This window comes from Formica exsecta, unplaced genomic scaffold (assembly GCF_003651465.1).
Source record: "Formica exsecta isolate Colony F162 unplaced genomic scaffold, ASM365146v1 scaffold4, whole genome shotgun sequence".
Classification (NCBI taxonomy): domain Eukaryota; kingdom Metazoa; phylum Arthropoda; class Insecta; order Hymenoptera; family Formicidae; genus Formica; species Formica exsecta.
In genome coordinates this window covers 2,066,788-2,083,442 of record NW_021851238.1, presented here as the reverse complement: position 1 = coordinate 2,083,442, position 16,655 = coordinate 2,066,788, and the positions used below count along the sequence as shown (strand labels likewise).

At 38.8% G+C, this 16,655-nt stretch overlaps 2 protein-coding genes across 4 annotated transcripts in view; one reads left to right on the top strand and one right to left on the bottom strand.

Annotated features, from left to right (window-relative positions):
* Positions 1-5,198, top strand: part of LOC115239942 — a 25,961-nt gene extending 20,763 nt beyond the window's left edge. Inside the window, exons 11-18 of the mRNA XM_029814818.1 lie at positions 1,721-1,967; positions 2,217-2,345; positions 2,425-2,621; positions 2,701-2,804; positions 3,299-3,575; positions 3,657-4,125; positions 4,354-4,724; positions 4,928-5,198. Coding sequence (XP_029670678.1) covers positions 1,721-1,967; positions 2,217-2,345; positions 2,425-2,621; positions 2,701-2,804; positions 3,299-3,575; positions 3,657-4,125; positions 4,354-4,724; positions 4,928-5,041 — 1,908 coding nt within the window. The 3' untranslated portion in view covers positions 5,042-5,198. The remainder of the gene's footprint in view (positions 1-1,720; positions 1,968-2,216; positions 2,346-2,424; positions 2,622-2,700; positions 2,805-3,298; positions 3,576-3,656; positions 4,126-4,353; positions 4,725-4,927) is intronic.
* Positions 1-16,655, bottom strand: part of LOC115239956 (nephrin-like) — a 379,693-nt gene that overhangs the window by 262,601 nt on the left and 100,437 nt on the right. The gene's annotated exons all lie outside the window — the stretch shown is intronic.

The following is a 16,655-nucleotide window of genomic DNA, read 5'->3' as shown; positions in this document are numbered from 1 at the left end:
GGAAAGAGAGTCATACAACTGAAGACACGCTGTATTTTTAATTTCTTTAATTTCCAGTTAGTAATTTCCTAAGATTGTGTGTCACAGAAAACATCGCGGCTCTCAAGAGATCAATTATGATCAAATAGAGGCGCAAGAAAGAGAGTCATACAACTGAAGACACGCTGTATCGCCATGTGTTTTAATTTCCAGTTAGTAATTTCCTAAGATTGTGTGTCACAGAAAACATCGCGGCTCTCAAGAGATCAATTATGATCAAATAGTCGCGGTAGAGGCGCATAGATCTCCGTATAATTTACGAATATTGTTACTGTTACCATTAATTCTTTACTATTTTTCTATTATCTAATTAATTACGCGTACACTATGTTTAGAATTATGAAGAAGTTTATGATATAGCGTTTGTATTATATTGATAATTCCTTTTAGCTTAATATATGTCCAATTTCTTTAGTATCTTTTAATAACTCTGTGACATATATATAATATATACTATTCGTATATATCTCCTATTTGAAATGATGACCAAAGACACACCCTGGTATACCGTAGGCCGAAAAAAGCAAATATACTAGTTAATATTGTTAAATGAGAAAGGTGGAGAAAATAAAATGGATTAGAGATATAGATAGCTCGGCTGCTCGTAGAGTGCGCGAGTGTAAATCAAAATAACTGTAAATAAAACAAGATTTTATTAATAGCAGATATCAAACATGGAATATAACTCATATCCGTTTCCGATGATCCGCGATCCTAAATAACGCTGTTATGAATTGTGTATGTAATATGATATAAATGTAATGCTAAAATCTTGAAAACAGATATATTTGTATAAAGAGACGAAATTTTTACCCCCAAAAGTTGTTTGATAAATTTCGATATATTAATAAAATAAAGTTTGCAAAATTGTTTACGTGCAATGTACAGGCTCTCGTTCGAGATTTTTTCAAAACCGCTTTTAATTTTCGAAACGCAAATGGAGTCAAGGATAACGTAGTTCATGACAGCGCAGCTATTTATTTTATTTGCGCTATTTTGCTGACTATTCATCAATTTCTCGCAGCGATAGCACGTGCAGCAATTTACAAATGTGACAAGCACGCTATTATCGTTTTTTATGTTAAAATTAATCATTAGACATTCCGCGAAACATACATATGCATACGCGCATATATACAAATGAGTACCTATATAATAAAGCGACACCAAAAAGAGCATAGCAATTGGGGAGTAAAAACTGAGCGAAACGAGCAGTTCTCCTTACAAATTTGAAGATAATCGCATTGTCGAAAAATGGTATGTTAATATTTTGCAGATGCACAGTTTCGTATAAGCAAAAGAGAAAAAAAATAACTATCAGAAATATCAGAACACGCGACACAAAATCAATATCTCTAAATCTTACAAAAAATTTCAGGATAATATCATAAAAATGTGTCGAATAATATTTTCCTTCATCGTATACAATTAAAAATTCTTCCAATATTTCAAAATTAAGAATTAAATTAAAAGTAAGGGAAAGTATTAATATTATAAATTATATAATTTATATTTAATAGAGAAAATCATTCATCTTTTCAACATTAAATTATTCCACACAATAATAAAGCATTATATATGAAACTAATATTCATATGAAACACACATAACATATGAAACTAAAATTCTTAATCATTGCAATGTATTCGTACAAATTAAATGTATTATCCCGGTATTATAGAATATATCATCAAGTCCTACGAACATTCGGTATGAGATACCTGGTTATCCGACACCGCAAGCACCATGTTCGTCACCCTTCGTAAGTGGACTCACAATGATGGATGTCTGCTACGACGGTAGCACCAATTTATTTCTGAATATGTTGAGCATGTTAACTACTTATAGCACAATAATTAATGGTGTGTGCGACCGTATCACGCCTATTACGAGAGTGCAGGACACTTACGATTTTATTGTCGTTGGAGGTAAGATAATCAATGTAAAAATAATTACAACGCTCCCGCTTATCTTGCTTGATATTAATCGAGACATTTTCGCTACATTATTTCAAATGCAAGATTATTAATTTAAGATCTATTCTCAGAGATTGTATCACGACAATTAAAAATAAACGAGTCAAGTTGATTTTTATTTGTAAAAAAAAAAAAAAAAACGGTTTGAAGATTTTGAGTACTAACTCATCATTTTGATTGCGTTTTGTGTTTTCATTTTAGGTGGCGCAGCTGGATCGGTCGTAGCTTCTAGATTGAGCGAGATTACGGACTGGTCTGTACTCCTCGTGGAAGCCGGACCGGATGAACCAGCTGGCACACAAATACCAAGCAACCTTCTAATCTTTCTCGGTAATGCGTCTTTGTACTTTTTTTAATTGGCAAAATGACCATTCGCGCAGTTAATTTTCGATCGTATTCGCGATTGCAGGTACGAGCTTGGATTGGAATTATACAACCAGTAACGAATCGCATTCATGCTTGAGTACCAACGGCAGGTGCAAGTGGCCGAGGGGCAAGAATCTCGGCGGATGCACTTCCCATCACGGTATGGCGTACCATCGTGGCCACCAGAAGGATTACGAGAAATGGGTCCAGATGGGAAATATAGGCTGGTCATGGCAAGACGTACGTCCAAGAAATTATCATCGATCACAAACCATCAGTATCGCGCAAAATATTATTAATAAACATTTTTATCTATCAGGTGTTACCGTTTTTCAAAATGTCGGAAGACAATAAGGACGTTGGAAGGATCCCGGGTATCCTTCCAGAGTATCACGGCACTAATGGTCCGATGACGGTTGAAAGGTACGAATTGTTTCACGATATGTTTCTCTATGTTACATTATTCTCACAATATTCTGCCTATGATTACAATATATCAAAATAAATACATGTTTAGAATTAGATAAAACTGTTGTGAGATAAATATGATAATATTACCAAATTTGTCTATCTAGTTATCTTTTAATATTTATTGTATTTTCTATATTTATCAATTCTCTATATTTATTAAATTCTCTTGATTTATTATACAATATAATTGATTATAAAAATTTATATTCAAAATTTGTTATTAAACTATTTTTATTTATTCAAAATTTAGCATTATTATTAAAAAATATTCCAATGTCGCATCTATTCTATGTCGCAATTAATGTGCTTGATCCGGCATTCATTAAATATGGATCTACGCAAATTTAGAACTGTCACGTGCCTTTGACGTTATCCCCGGCATTTTCCCTGCCACTTTAATTGATCTATAGATACGAATTAGACTCGCTGATCACTTCCGTTAATAGATTCCCCTGGCAGCCGAAATTCGCTCGGGACGTACTGCGTGCGGCGGAAGAAGTAGGTTTTGGTACCACCGAAGACTTGGTGGGCCCGAATATCACGGGATTCGCCATCGCACAGACGATAAGCAATAACGGCGTCAGATTAAGCACTCCCAGAGCTTATTTGTGGCCGCACAAGAATCGGCAAAATCTGCACATAGCATTGAACGCGACTGCGCTAAAAGTCAATACAGCACGTAAAGGGTCGAAAGTGATAGCTACGGGAATCACTTTCCGTATGGTAAGATTACTTTTTTTCGCCAATTTTTATATACGCGCGATTGTATCTCCGTCAAACACGTAATGGCTTTCGTATTCACAGAATGGCCGCGATCACAAAGTACGTGCGAGAAAGGAAGTAATCCTTTCAGCCGGCACAATAAACTCGCCTCAGCTTCTGCTTCTGTCGGGCATCGGGCCAAAGAATCACTTGGATTCTCTAAGGATTCGAACGGTTGTCGATCTGCCGGGCGTCGGCGAGAATCTCCATAATCACCAGTCGTACGGCATAGATTTCAATATCGACCATAAGATAATAGACGAGCTAGATACCGATAATGCCAATCAATATCTGTACAATCAAACCGGCCCGATGTCGTCAACGGGTTTGGCTCAACTCACTGCAATCCTGACGTCTACATTCACCACCGCGGACGATCCGGACATTCAGATCTTTTTCTCTGGCTATCAAGCTACCTGTAACACGGACGACAGGATTCCGGACTTGACAACATACAACAATAAAGAAACCGTTAGATTTACCTCCGTGAATTTACAGCCACGCAGTAGAGGTAAATGAATGGTTATATAATCCGCGAGTGTCTTAAACAGCGAGAAATATTAGCGGCAAATATTTTTCTGATAATATAAATAGCGATATCTTTATACGACTTTTTTTCTTTTCTCGACTTTGGCAATTAAAAATGATTAATTAAATCTTTCTTCTTTTTCTAAAAAGTCTAATTTTCTTTAAGAAATGAAAGTTCTGCTTATTGCAATTAAATGCAGATAATTTTCAGGCCGAATCACACTTGCATCGAACAACCCTTTCGACGCTCCGATTATCTGGGGTAACGATTTTGCGGAGCAGATCGACAGAAGGATTGTTTGCCAGGGTATTCAAAAGATCTTAAAATTGTCAAGGGCGCAAGCATTGGAGACGTACGGTTTGAAGAGGGTAGATGAAACGGCTCTGACGTGCAGCCAGTACAAAAAGAATAGTCGTGCATATTGGGATTGTCAAATCCAATATAACAGCCGACCTGAAAATCACCAGGCCGGCACTTGCAAAATGGGACCCTCCTCGGATCCCATGGCTGTTGTTAGTCCAGATCTCAAAGTTCATGGCGTGGACAGATTGAGAGTAGCCGACATGTCCATTATGCCGCAGGTAAATATAGCGTTTTTTCCGTCATTATTACGAGATTTTAATACAAATGTTGCGAGCGATAATGTCCTTTTTGTTTTTTAACTTATGATTATTTTGAAATTAATCTAACGTCATGGGCAAATAATTTTTACCAAATATTTGCAATGCAACATGCTTCCGATTGTTTAAAAATTATAATTAATATGTATTATTTTCTTCAATAGGTGATCACCGGTAATCCCGTTGCTGCGGTCAATATGATCGGCGAAAGAGTTGCTAATTTTATCAAGAATGATTACAATGTGATTAACAATCGCGTGGCGAACGAAAATGATTAGACAATGTCCAAATTTCTTTTGTCTGCCAAAGAATTATGAATACAATGGATTTCTTCCCATCGGTATCCGAATTAATAGATTTAATATATATTACGCAGATAATATATATTATAAGATAATATGTATAAGATATAAATAATAAAAATAATATATATTGCAGATTTTATTTTTACAACTTTGTGAGATATTTAATAAAGATATTATCCACTTGGTTGTTAAAAAACTTTGTTTTTTCATATATCTTTACCCAATACGCGCGTTTACATATAAACTAATCTTCTGGATATCAGTTATACAGCGCAATAAAAATAAAATTAATTTACGAATGAAAAATTTTGGTTTAAGAGATTTATCTTCATTGTATATAGTAAAGTTAAATTACGGTAGATGAGATCTATGATAAGCCGATTTAAAGAGTGTTTCGTTAAATGATACTTCCTATTACATGTTCGTTTCATTTAGAGTTAAACTCGATTTTATTGCATATTTTATTTTACCTTCACCTCAAACATACGAATACAGAATTTCGCGTTTATCCATTAGTTTAAAAACAATCTGATCAAAAGTTTAAATCAACAGTTTTATTCGACCGAGCTACATGCTATTCATAGGTAAATAAAAAATCGAGAATTATTATTTAATTTATCCGTCGATCTGTAGACAAAATTAAACTAATTTCCCGCTCTACGGACGGTTTTTACGACGCTTCGAAGCAATACGCCAGCTATTTCAAAAGATCCACTTACGATATCTTACATCTCAATTATTAAGATGGAAAAGAAGGAATGCATCTTGGAGGAGGTCATGGAAGCAGAATGGAGCAGTACCGACTTACCTCTAGCGGGAGGGGAGAAGGAAGGGGGACCCGCAAGGAATCACAGAAACTGGAACCTGGAGAGCTAGCACTCGACCTCCTTAGACTCGCGTGCTTACACGAGAGCGATTTCGCGACCCTTCGCTTGACCTCAGTAGCTATTCATCCATTTGAACTTTTCGAGATCGAATGCCAGTCTCGGGAGTGCATTCAACATAGAACACCCAACGAATGCTTCGATCTATCAATAATCGTACCGCGGTTCACGAGACGGATTATTGATGAATTCAAATATAGGCATTACATTCCGCTGAATTACATCAATGCATTTATTCTGATTATGTATTTAAACGAGAGATTTTTGGATAAATAAATATCTGAATGCGACAGTATATATATTCTTATAAATATTAAAGCTTTTTACACTATAAAAAACAGGGTGTTAATAAATGTTCAAAAAATTTGATGGAGCTGTGGGGTAAAAATCTCGTTAAATTATGTAAAAAGATACTTACAAGGAACATTCGGCAACGCGAAAATTCAAAAAAATCTGAAACTTTGCATAATTATAGAATAGTAGTCCCTAATAACGAAACGATTTTTTGTTAGTGCTAAAAATCGGTTTCAGGGGTGAAAACAATCCCTTAGAAAATATCGGTTTTTACATTCCAAATGTACTTAAGAATTTTTTCAAAATATCAAAGAAAAATATTGAGTGGTGGAGACATTTCGAAAAATTTACCATTTTTTTTAAATCCAGATACGCCATTGTAAAGTACATTTGAAACCATTAAACTTTTGTTTAAACAATTTTTTCATATCTCTTTTTGTTTCAATAATATTCGCTTCGGAATGTAAAAACCGATTTTTTCTAAGGGGTTGTTTTCACGTCCCTAATAACGAAACGATTTTTTGTTAGTGCTAAAAATCGGTTTCAGGGGTGAAAACAATCCCTTAGAAAATATCGGTTTTTACATTCCAAATGTACTTAAGAATTTTTTCAAAATATCAAAGAAAAATATTGAGTGGTGGAGACATTTCGAAAAATTTACCATTTTTTTTAAATCCAGATACGCCATTGTAAAGTACATTTGAAACCATAAAACTTTTGTTTAAACAATTTTTTCATATTTCTTTTTGTTTCAATAATATTCGCTTCGGAATGTAAAAACCGATTTTTTCTAAGGGGTTGTTTTCACCCCTGAAACCGATTTTTAGCACCAACAAAAAGTCGTTTCGTTATTAGGGACTACTACTCTATAATTATGCAAAGTATCAGATTTTTTTGAATTTTCGCGTTGCCGAAAGTTCCTTGTTAACATAAATCCACGCGAATCAGAGTAAATTCTTTGCTTCGATAATGCAAATTATTTCTATTCTTCGAATTGCTAAATTCATTATGCAAGTTATTTATAATTTCTGCATTCTAGTTGACAGACTGAAACTGTAAGGTATGTCCTCGAATTCCATTACGTCATGGCACCTTTAAGCGAAAGAGAATGTCAGACCGTGTCATTTGAACGCTTCCGGCGGAATAACACATTCGTATCTGATACGCGATTTGTTATGCATCACTTAACGCCTTATCGGCATCATTTCTCACAAAACCTTTGTCTTTCTCTCTTAAATCTATCTAGATGCTTTAACGTGCGAATATTAATTCTCTCAGCAATTAATGTCCATTAATTTGCTTGAAAATTTAATAACTATACGTTGAGTGTTAACTTTTAAATCAACCGGATTACAAATCTCGTTACCAACGATCAATGTAACATACAATATATATTTCGCGAAGGATTAACTGAATGGTTTTCTCGAATGTTTACCTGATTTCCAATCCATTCGAGTGTCACACGATTTTTTTATTCTACAATACGCGTTCGATATTTTACCCGTTGTTGAAAATATACGAGAGGAAAAAATATTGAATTATTATCCCCATTATTCGCTGCTTGGTGACACTGTGTCGCGAGTTTTAAGATACGCAATTTTTGCATCTCAACGTACATTACATCGCCGGCGCTTTCTCGTGTCCAATATACATTGCGACTTCCGGTGCACTCTCGTCGTCCCAAAACGAGAAGTCTCGCTCGCAGAAGTTTATTTTCCTCATCCGTTCATTCCGATTGACTGTAACCCGCTTGCGGAAAAAGTTTTCGGCGATGTAGATAGGTATAACGAGAAGAGAGAGAAAGGAAGATATATGTTTGACTATTCATGTTTTCGACGGATGCTCGAGAATCACTGATAGACCCGGCGGGATCGTGTAGACACCGTTACATACACAAGTCGGCTGGTCCAAGCAGATGATGAGATAAACAAATTATAAATAAAACATCGAATATACCGCGTGCGCGCGCGCGCGCGCGAGGAGAGATGAAGGCTATAGGCAACCACGACGTACATACGTACTATACTATACATCGTCCGCACCCCATCTCGTCCTCTTCGTCCTTCTCGCTGTCGCACTCGTCGTTGTCGTTGTGCCAGGAGCGTAACGACTGCTTTGAATTTCATGAGGGTGCGAATGAATTCATGGTGGGATGGCGCGGTTGGCCCCGGAGACTCGGCGATTTCAAACGCCTCTCCTGCGACCTCCCGCAGTTACGCGCTTTACAAAAGTCGAAGAAGCAATTCTCATAATACTAACTGCCGCTTATTTTACGCCGAATAATTCCTTAGCTCCGCTGGACAGTCTAATGGCCTCGCGAGTTTCAAGAAGTCTACAAGTCTACAGTCGTAAATCTTCGAATGCATGAATTTTGTAAAAAGCTATCAAATATTAGAATATATTTATTAAATATATCCTTTTCTGTTATCATCTTTAATAAATATCACTTTGGGCATCAATATTTACTTCCGATCGTGAAATTACAGGCAACATATTTAGGGAGACATTTAAGAGGAAGACTCGAAAGTGACCCATTATAACGGTATAAGCCTTCATGAATTATGTAATCCGTTAAATTGCGAAATATCGAACTGATAAAGCAGATGCGGTCACGGGTATTTCCGAAAATTATGCCCCAATTCCTCCGGCCAAATCCGATTACGCCGGGTGAGCCCTTCGCGCCCCGATGTAATGAAATCTCCGTTGCCTCGTTAGGCAGTAACAGCGGTCGCTTTGACGCCGAAATTTATAATTTCTCGCTTCGTCGTTAATGTGACATTAGAGCAAAGTTATAAAATTACATACGAGGCCCAGCGCCAGGTGACTATCGACAAACAAATAAGTGCATTAACCACGGCGTTCGAAACTTTGTTCCAATTAGGAACATGTGAGAGCATCACTGTTTAATAAAGCCGCCTGTGTGAAAATGGCTGCTAGAAACAGAAGTTGAAGGGCAAGTAAGAATCATCGACACTATGAGTTTAGGCATTTCGGGAGCCCCGAGTTTCCACGCACGTTAACATTTTATTCGGTTTGAAACTGATGATCAATCTTTATTTCTCTAACGCAATCTTCTAAAAAATCAAAGAGAGAGAGAGAGAAAAAGAGAGACAAAATAAACATTTTTAATAACAACTCGTAGCATTCACCATTGTATGCTATTTATCATTCAGATAGGTAGGTCAAGATAAAATTCTCGACAATATCCGCAGACTTCCGTCGTTACGAGATCTCGGCCTCGAGATAAACGAGTCGAATCATTAATATTTGACCCCGCGGATTATCCGACAAATCCACGGTGGTAGCTCACTGTCGCGACGAGGTGAGAAACGAAAAGGAGGACCGATCGCGTCTCCTAAGCCACGTAGGCTTAGGGACACGTAACTCAACCGTACTTCTCGGTTAAAATATTTTGCCGGTTGCCTCGTTATTTATCCTGTCAGAGAAAGTTGTTGTTGGTGTCGTCGGTAGTCGTTGTAATAAATGTCCTATCCTTGAGAGCGCGAGACTTGGCTCGCGCAGGAGAACGTCGTTACACAAGTCGGCCCGTCGCGCGGACTGGTTTTGCCCTACTTTTTGCGCGACATGCCAGCCACAACTACGTCGAGGACAATATACAAGCGTCTAAGCGAGAAAATAAGATATGTCGACGAAAGAGAGCGGTGTCTCTCTCTTTCTTTCTCTCGCAATTCCACTACTTCTCTAAAAATAATTGGTTCTACGCAAAAATGCGTCTTTTCGAAAAAGGTAAAAAAGGTCGACGTAAACATTCTATTCTTAAAAAAAAGTGAAAAAAGTCAGTTTTAATACTAAATTTTATTTGCCAAATATATATACCAAATAGCATTCTGACAGATGGAAAAATACTATGTAACAGATCTATTATATTCATTAACGATACATGCTTCATCTATTTCAAGCGATGCATTAGCATTGAAACAAGAATTGATTACAATATGTTGTTTTGCAATAAACATGTTGCTACAGCCTTTGTCAAAATCTTATCAATAGCTTGGAAAATTCTTCTAGTTCTACTAAAAAATAAATGTATATTTATAAATTATTTAAAAAAATAAATGGAAATTTAACAGACTGCGTTTCACCAATGTTATTTATACTTATCTGTAACTGTATATGATGCATGACAAAAAAGGTGAAGCTGCAAAATTCTTCGTGATACTTGGATAGTTGAATTAGGTATAGAATACAAACACACATATCTTATAATAAACATATTATAAAACACATATATCTCTTTCTTATCATAAATATAGAATATTTTTATATGTAATGCAATGTTATATTTTGTTTTTAGTAGCGCTATCTTATGTCGAAGGCTCCAACCGTACAAGATTCGCGCATGCGCATTGGGGATTTGCGTGAATGATGACGACGTGGACGTTTCTTAAATAAAAATTGTCACACTGAGACTTTGCATTCATATACCTCCGTTCACGATACATGTAGAAAAAAGATAAAGACACTTTTATTATATAATTTAAACCCATGGTATCGATTAAGCCTATTAAAAATACGATCAGTTCAGCCGTTATTCAGGTCCAATAAATCTAAGGTATCTCAACTAGCCGACTTGCGTATAGATACCCGGGGTGCCTCGCTGTTGCTGCGCGTGACTTGGCGCGAGACACTACCGTGTCTCTTGATTTTTAATAAATAGAAAAATTATAAGATATAAAGATTATAGAGAGATTAAGAATTTATTATAAAATTTTTAATTGAAGTCGTGCTTTTGCCCATTAATAATATCTAAGTTCCTTGATCAAATATACAACGTTATTATATATCGACCGGCGGTATCAAATCGATTCGACCGAAAGATATATCTAGGGCGATACTGTTCCGATCCAAATCTCTCTTCGACTATGGAGAGAACGAGCAAGAAAGTGAAGCGGAACGGCACGAGCGTGGTATACCGCAACGATCAATTAACGCAATTAATTCAACGAGCACTCGTCTACTGAGGCGCGTTATTAAATTCGAAATAGTCACGATTACGTAACGTAACATAACAGCGCATACGGCGCGAAAATGGATTCGTTATATTCAGGCCTCGTTATATCTCACGAGAGGGACGGAGATGTTGTTTGGTATAAGGTAGCTCAATTAAAGAGCGACGTTTAAATAAATTTCCATTGATAGCCACTTACCCGTCCCCCCCCCAGCAGCTATCGTTATATTTGTTTCGCGAATAAATTAGCAAAAATTGACTCGATAGTTTCAAATTTCGAAGGCGGATAATAACACGATTAATTTCGAATCATTCCAAAATGAACCCGAGTGATATCGATCGCTTATCAAATGCGCGCCGACGATTACGTTTCGGGAGCTTTTGCGGAACGATCGTATTTTCCGCGAATTAATCGATCGATTGTTCCGATCGCCGCTAATCATTCATTACGGTATCGACGTAACATCGTCATTTTCAAGTGCCATCGCATCACATTATCGCGTTATCGCGACGAAGTTAATGTTGCCAGATTTGGAAATGCTGATTCTGCGGTGCGCCGCGGTCAAATTTTGCGGATAGAAAACGCGACACACGCTCCGCGGAAGCACGTTAATAACTGACCTGGTAATTAACTTACACCGAACACAAACGGAATAATTGGCGCATGAGGGGCTTTATAGACGAAAAGCCTGCAACGCCGTTCAAAAGCGTATTTTTAATATAAATATATATATATACATATTTGCGAAAAATATTTAATTCCTTATCCACACATTTATATTTTCGAACGTTTATAAAAAATATGAAATGTCACAACTCGCCGTTTAAAATATTCAAACTATTGAAATATGAAATAATCCTCTATGCGCGTAATATTCGTCACGCGGTTAATCGCGAGTGTGCCGTAAAAGTTCAACGTTTTTCAACAGATATGCTCGTTTCCCAATTCCGAGCCATGAGGGATGAAGGATCGAAAAGCGGATGAGAGGTAATTCATAGAGCTTTTCCAACGGTAACGTCATGTCCGGTCCGAACGCGCGCTGAAGAGCGCTCGTATAACGGGACAAGCAAAGGGTAGTTTTCCAGGGATATTCATGTCTCCCTTCCCCGAAACACGCGCAAAAGAGAGAGAGAGAGAGAGGGAGGAGAAGGGAGGGTAATGATTGTATCGTCCTATTATTGGAAACGGAGTCATAGTGTTCTCTGCGCGATACGAGCAGCCCGATCCTATTTCACCCCCGAATGAACGTCCGGGGTTAACGGGAGGAGAAGGGGGTGGTGTTGACCAATCCGATGAAGAGCTCGAATACAGTCGCCACTTCGCTATTCCCGCTCATCCTCCCTCTCGTGCACTCCCATCCTTACTCATCCTCGGACTCTTTACGCATCTCTTGCGTGTTTTATTTTTTTTTTTTCCACCGAACCTTCATTTCCGTCCCATGTGATTCGTGATTACGCACAAATAGCGCGATAAACCACGAGAATAAATAATAGCAGACCGTCGCTTATTTTTTTAGCATTCCTAGGGAATCATAATGCAGAAAGATGCGTGCGAAAGAAAAAACAGAATAAACGCGATAGATACAGATTTTGTAGCCTGGCTTATATCGATATTACGCGTTGTTTTACTCGTACGTTTGATAAGCGCGTTGTACAATGTACTTGAAATGCAACTACATTTTCCATACGTATGAAGACGCAGTCGACAGCGACGTGACGTGGAACACCGGCATTTCAAACGTCGAGCCGTACCACTGAAATCCGAGAAACCGCCGCGCCGTTCACAGCGAGATATTATTATTTTACCACTTCTATTTTCACACCACGGAGCATACATGTATTCACGGATATCGGCCAATCCGTTTGAAACCAAACGTGAAGTTTTTCACGCTCTCATTTTTTTCCCAACTCACGCACCATTTTGTCGCAAACTCTACCGGTGACAGCAAACATGCTGACTTCAGCCGCTCGACGGATTGACGGTTCAATGCTTTTATTTAAAAAAATCAGAATTCAAAATCTTCTCATTTCTTCACCTCGCTCTCTCTTTCATATGGTCCAAAATTTTCTCGTATTTTTGAGTTTAAAACTTTAATCCTTCGCTAGAAAATGTTTCGTAAATATGGAAGATATTGCGGATGTATCGCGATACATCATCCATTTATACGGGCCTACTAAACTGTGCGCAGCAAGTAGCCCGTACAAACGAGATAAAGTCTGGAACGTGTGTAAATTTTCCTTCCTCCCGCAGCATTCACGACGACAACGAGAATAATCAAAAGCACGCATTGTCATCGGTACTAAAAAGCTCCAAGTCAACATCTAAGCGCGATGAAACAGATTCCGATAGGCATGAATCATAACCGAACGCGATGAATCGATTAAACTGTTACATCATACTACGTTTTCTTTGCTGAGACGGCGATATTGCATTTTTTTCAATTAGCCCTCGTGAGGGATTAAACCAAGAGCGAGAGAAAGAGAGAGAGAGAGAGAGAGAGAGAGGAGAAGCGCGTGAGGATGGAGAACAAAGAGAGTGAAGAGGATGCACCGTTATTACGTTTTCCACGTCGGAATTACGTCCGTTGCAAATCAGAATTGCAATTTGATCGAACAATCGCTAAACCGCAACCCCGTCCGAGTCAATCTCGTTGTTTCTCCTTCGATACGCGAGAAGGCATCTCGAGCAAGATTCAAATTACCTTGCAAAATACCGAGATATAATTGCTAATTGATATTAATGAATCGGCCACTGATTGCGCGCGTCTGTATTCGTGTAACAGTGAGGTTGACACATCAATTACTCGACCGGTTGTGTTGCGTGTCTTGAAATTATACGACCATCACAATTGCCGATGGCAGATTACGAAGTTGACGGACGAGTGTACATTGCGACTCCATCTTTCAAGTCAGGCGCGATTATTCCCGCAGTTTACACAATTCCAGAGAAACATGTCCCGCCAAAAAGATATTACTCGGATAGTATACGTCGCTGTCGGGTAGATAGCGATTTGAAAATTATGAGACAACGTAAGTTTTAAGCTCGCGTTCGGTACTTCGCGCGATATAAAGAGACGACAGAGACGAATGAGCCGTATAATATTTCGCTGTTCGCTCGATAATCTGCGTCAAACGACAAGGTTCGATGAATAAACCTCGTGGCGCGGGGCTTAATTCATTGCCTTGATACAATCACGTTCACCGGCTTACGGACAGTTGTATCGCGCACGTGCACGGATAAACATTCCCTATATGCAAACGCGAGGAATAAAGCGGATAATACGCGATCTGATTGCACTCTCCCTGTCTCTCTCCCTCCCTCTCTCTTTCTCACTCTCAAGACTAGCCACGCCGGCGACGATATTGGGCCAGAGTTGAAGCGTTCCTCTTTGACGGATTATCGAAAATCGATCCGGCCCGATACTCAATTAACCTACAAGTCATTACCGAGCGTAATTATGCCGATACTGATCCCGGGATCTGTTTAAATTGATAATAATAACGATAACGTTGGCGCGCGCGTACGGCTCGTCTTCCTTCCAATATATACGCGGATCCCGCGGGCGGCGAGCGCGATCGCTCTCGCGCCAGCGATATTGCAATCTGTCGGCTCGTTCGCGTCGGCTGGGAATTTTTTTTTTTTTTTTTTTTTTTTTTTTTTTTTTTTATCCAACATAGAAGCCAAAGCCTGACGATCGACAAATTTCTCTTTGGGGTAAAAAAAAAAACGACGGTCGCAATATCGCGCGTGGCTTCTGACAGCGGTGACCAACGTAGTCCTTCACCATCGAGTATTTCGCAGTCCAATTCCGCTCGAAATTGCTGACGATCTTGATACCCGGGGAAATTCCAGGCTTTGCGTTTATCTCGCTCCCTCTTTACATCGACGCGCGCGACATTGACAAGACGTAATCTCCAAATTAACTATTTACGCGCAGCTGCAGCACAAACAGAGCTCTAGAATGCTGAAAAAGTAAGATTGTCCAAGAGAAAAAGTTTGAAAATAATTAAAAAACAAATATCTTTTAAATATTCCATGTATTATCCGGACCAATTGATTATTTTAGGCAATCTATAACGATGTTGTACGATATCTTCTTTCTTTTAATTCTCCAAAATCTCTCTTTAGCGCAAGTATTATTAGTCTTTTGAACTCGCTTATCCATCAACAAGGCTTCCTATATTCGATGAAATTTTGACGATAATACGGATTATAGCTGCAAAAACCGCACGCGCTCAGCACGGTGAAAAATACACAAAATCTCGCGCCAGTCAATTTTATGGGCCGCTGACGTTTCATTGAACGCGCATATACCCCAGCGCAACCTTGTTGGCGCGGAGCACTGGTTATTGGTCATAATTGGACTAATTAAACGATCCGGCATGTGAAAGGAATGATATCGCGCTTTCGAGCTACTAACTTTCGAGCGACGAAAATTGCCACTCGCCTCTCTCATATATTTTTCAGAATCGGAATATATTACTACAGTGATTTTAATTGAAAGATATACATATTATTAAAAATTGACGACTTTAATTTCAGTTCATTAAAAAAATGTGAAAAAATTATATTAACAAATTTATATTTAAAAATTATATTTAAAATTTATATCATCTCTTTCTCTCTCTCTCTCTCTCTCTCTCGTTACACGTGACTCTCGTATGATGTCAAGTGGATTTATATTAGGAAAATACGGAAAATTCATAAATTTATATTTTCTCTCAATTACGAAATATCCCGCCTGCGTACAGGGAGATATAGGTCATCAAGCGCTGAATTCGCCTCGAATAATTATCACCGTCCCCTCTCCCCCTTTCCCCCTTTCACCCCTATTCTTCTTTCGCGGCCAGACAAACCGGTGACACCGATCGCGCACAACGAACGTGCAAATATTGTCGCGCTACGTAAATCGCAAAAACAACGGCGCTCGTCAAGCGGAGGATTTATGCACGGCGGTTCCGTCGCAACGGCCCGTACCCTCGTCGGTCCCCGTCACACTCGCCCCCCCCCCTTCTCCGCCGCGCCGTGACCGTCTCCCCTGCCGTATCCGCTTCCGGTTTCGCGTAGATGCACATGTGTGCGTGTACCTGCGCGTCTCGCTTCCTCTCCTATTGTGTATATATAATTCCATCCCTATTTTATATACATACATGTATACGTATATCTATATACATATATGTAACATTTTTTGCTCCCGCGGGACACGCCCAGGAGGGACAGGAAACTTCCAATCCGCGTGCCCGCGTCTTGTGCGCGCGAGCCGCAATTTCGCAGTGCGGAAAAAAAAAGAAGAGAGAGAGAAAAAAAAAAGAAGGAAGCGCGCGGCGATTCCGCTCGAGTAAATATGCGCACAGCCGCGGCCGACGGACGCGACGAATCTTGTGCATTAATACCGCTGCCGCGGGGAATTCGCCACGAAGTCGAAATGGTTCTCTTCCG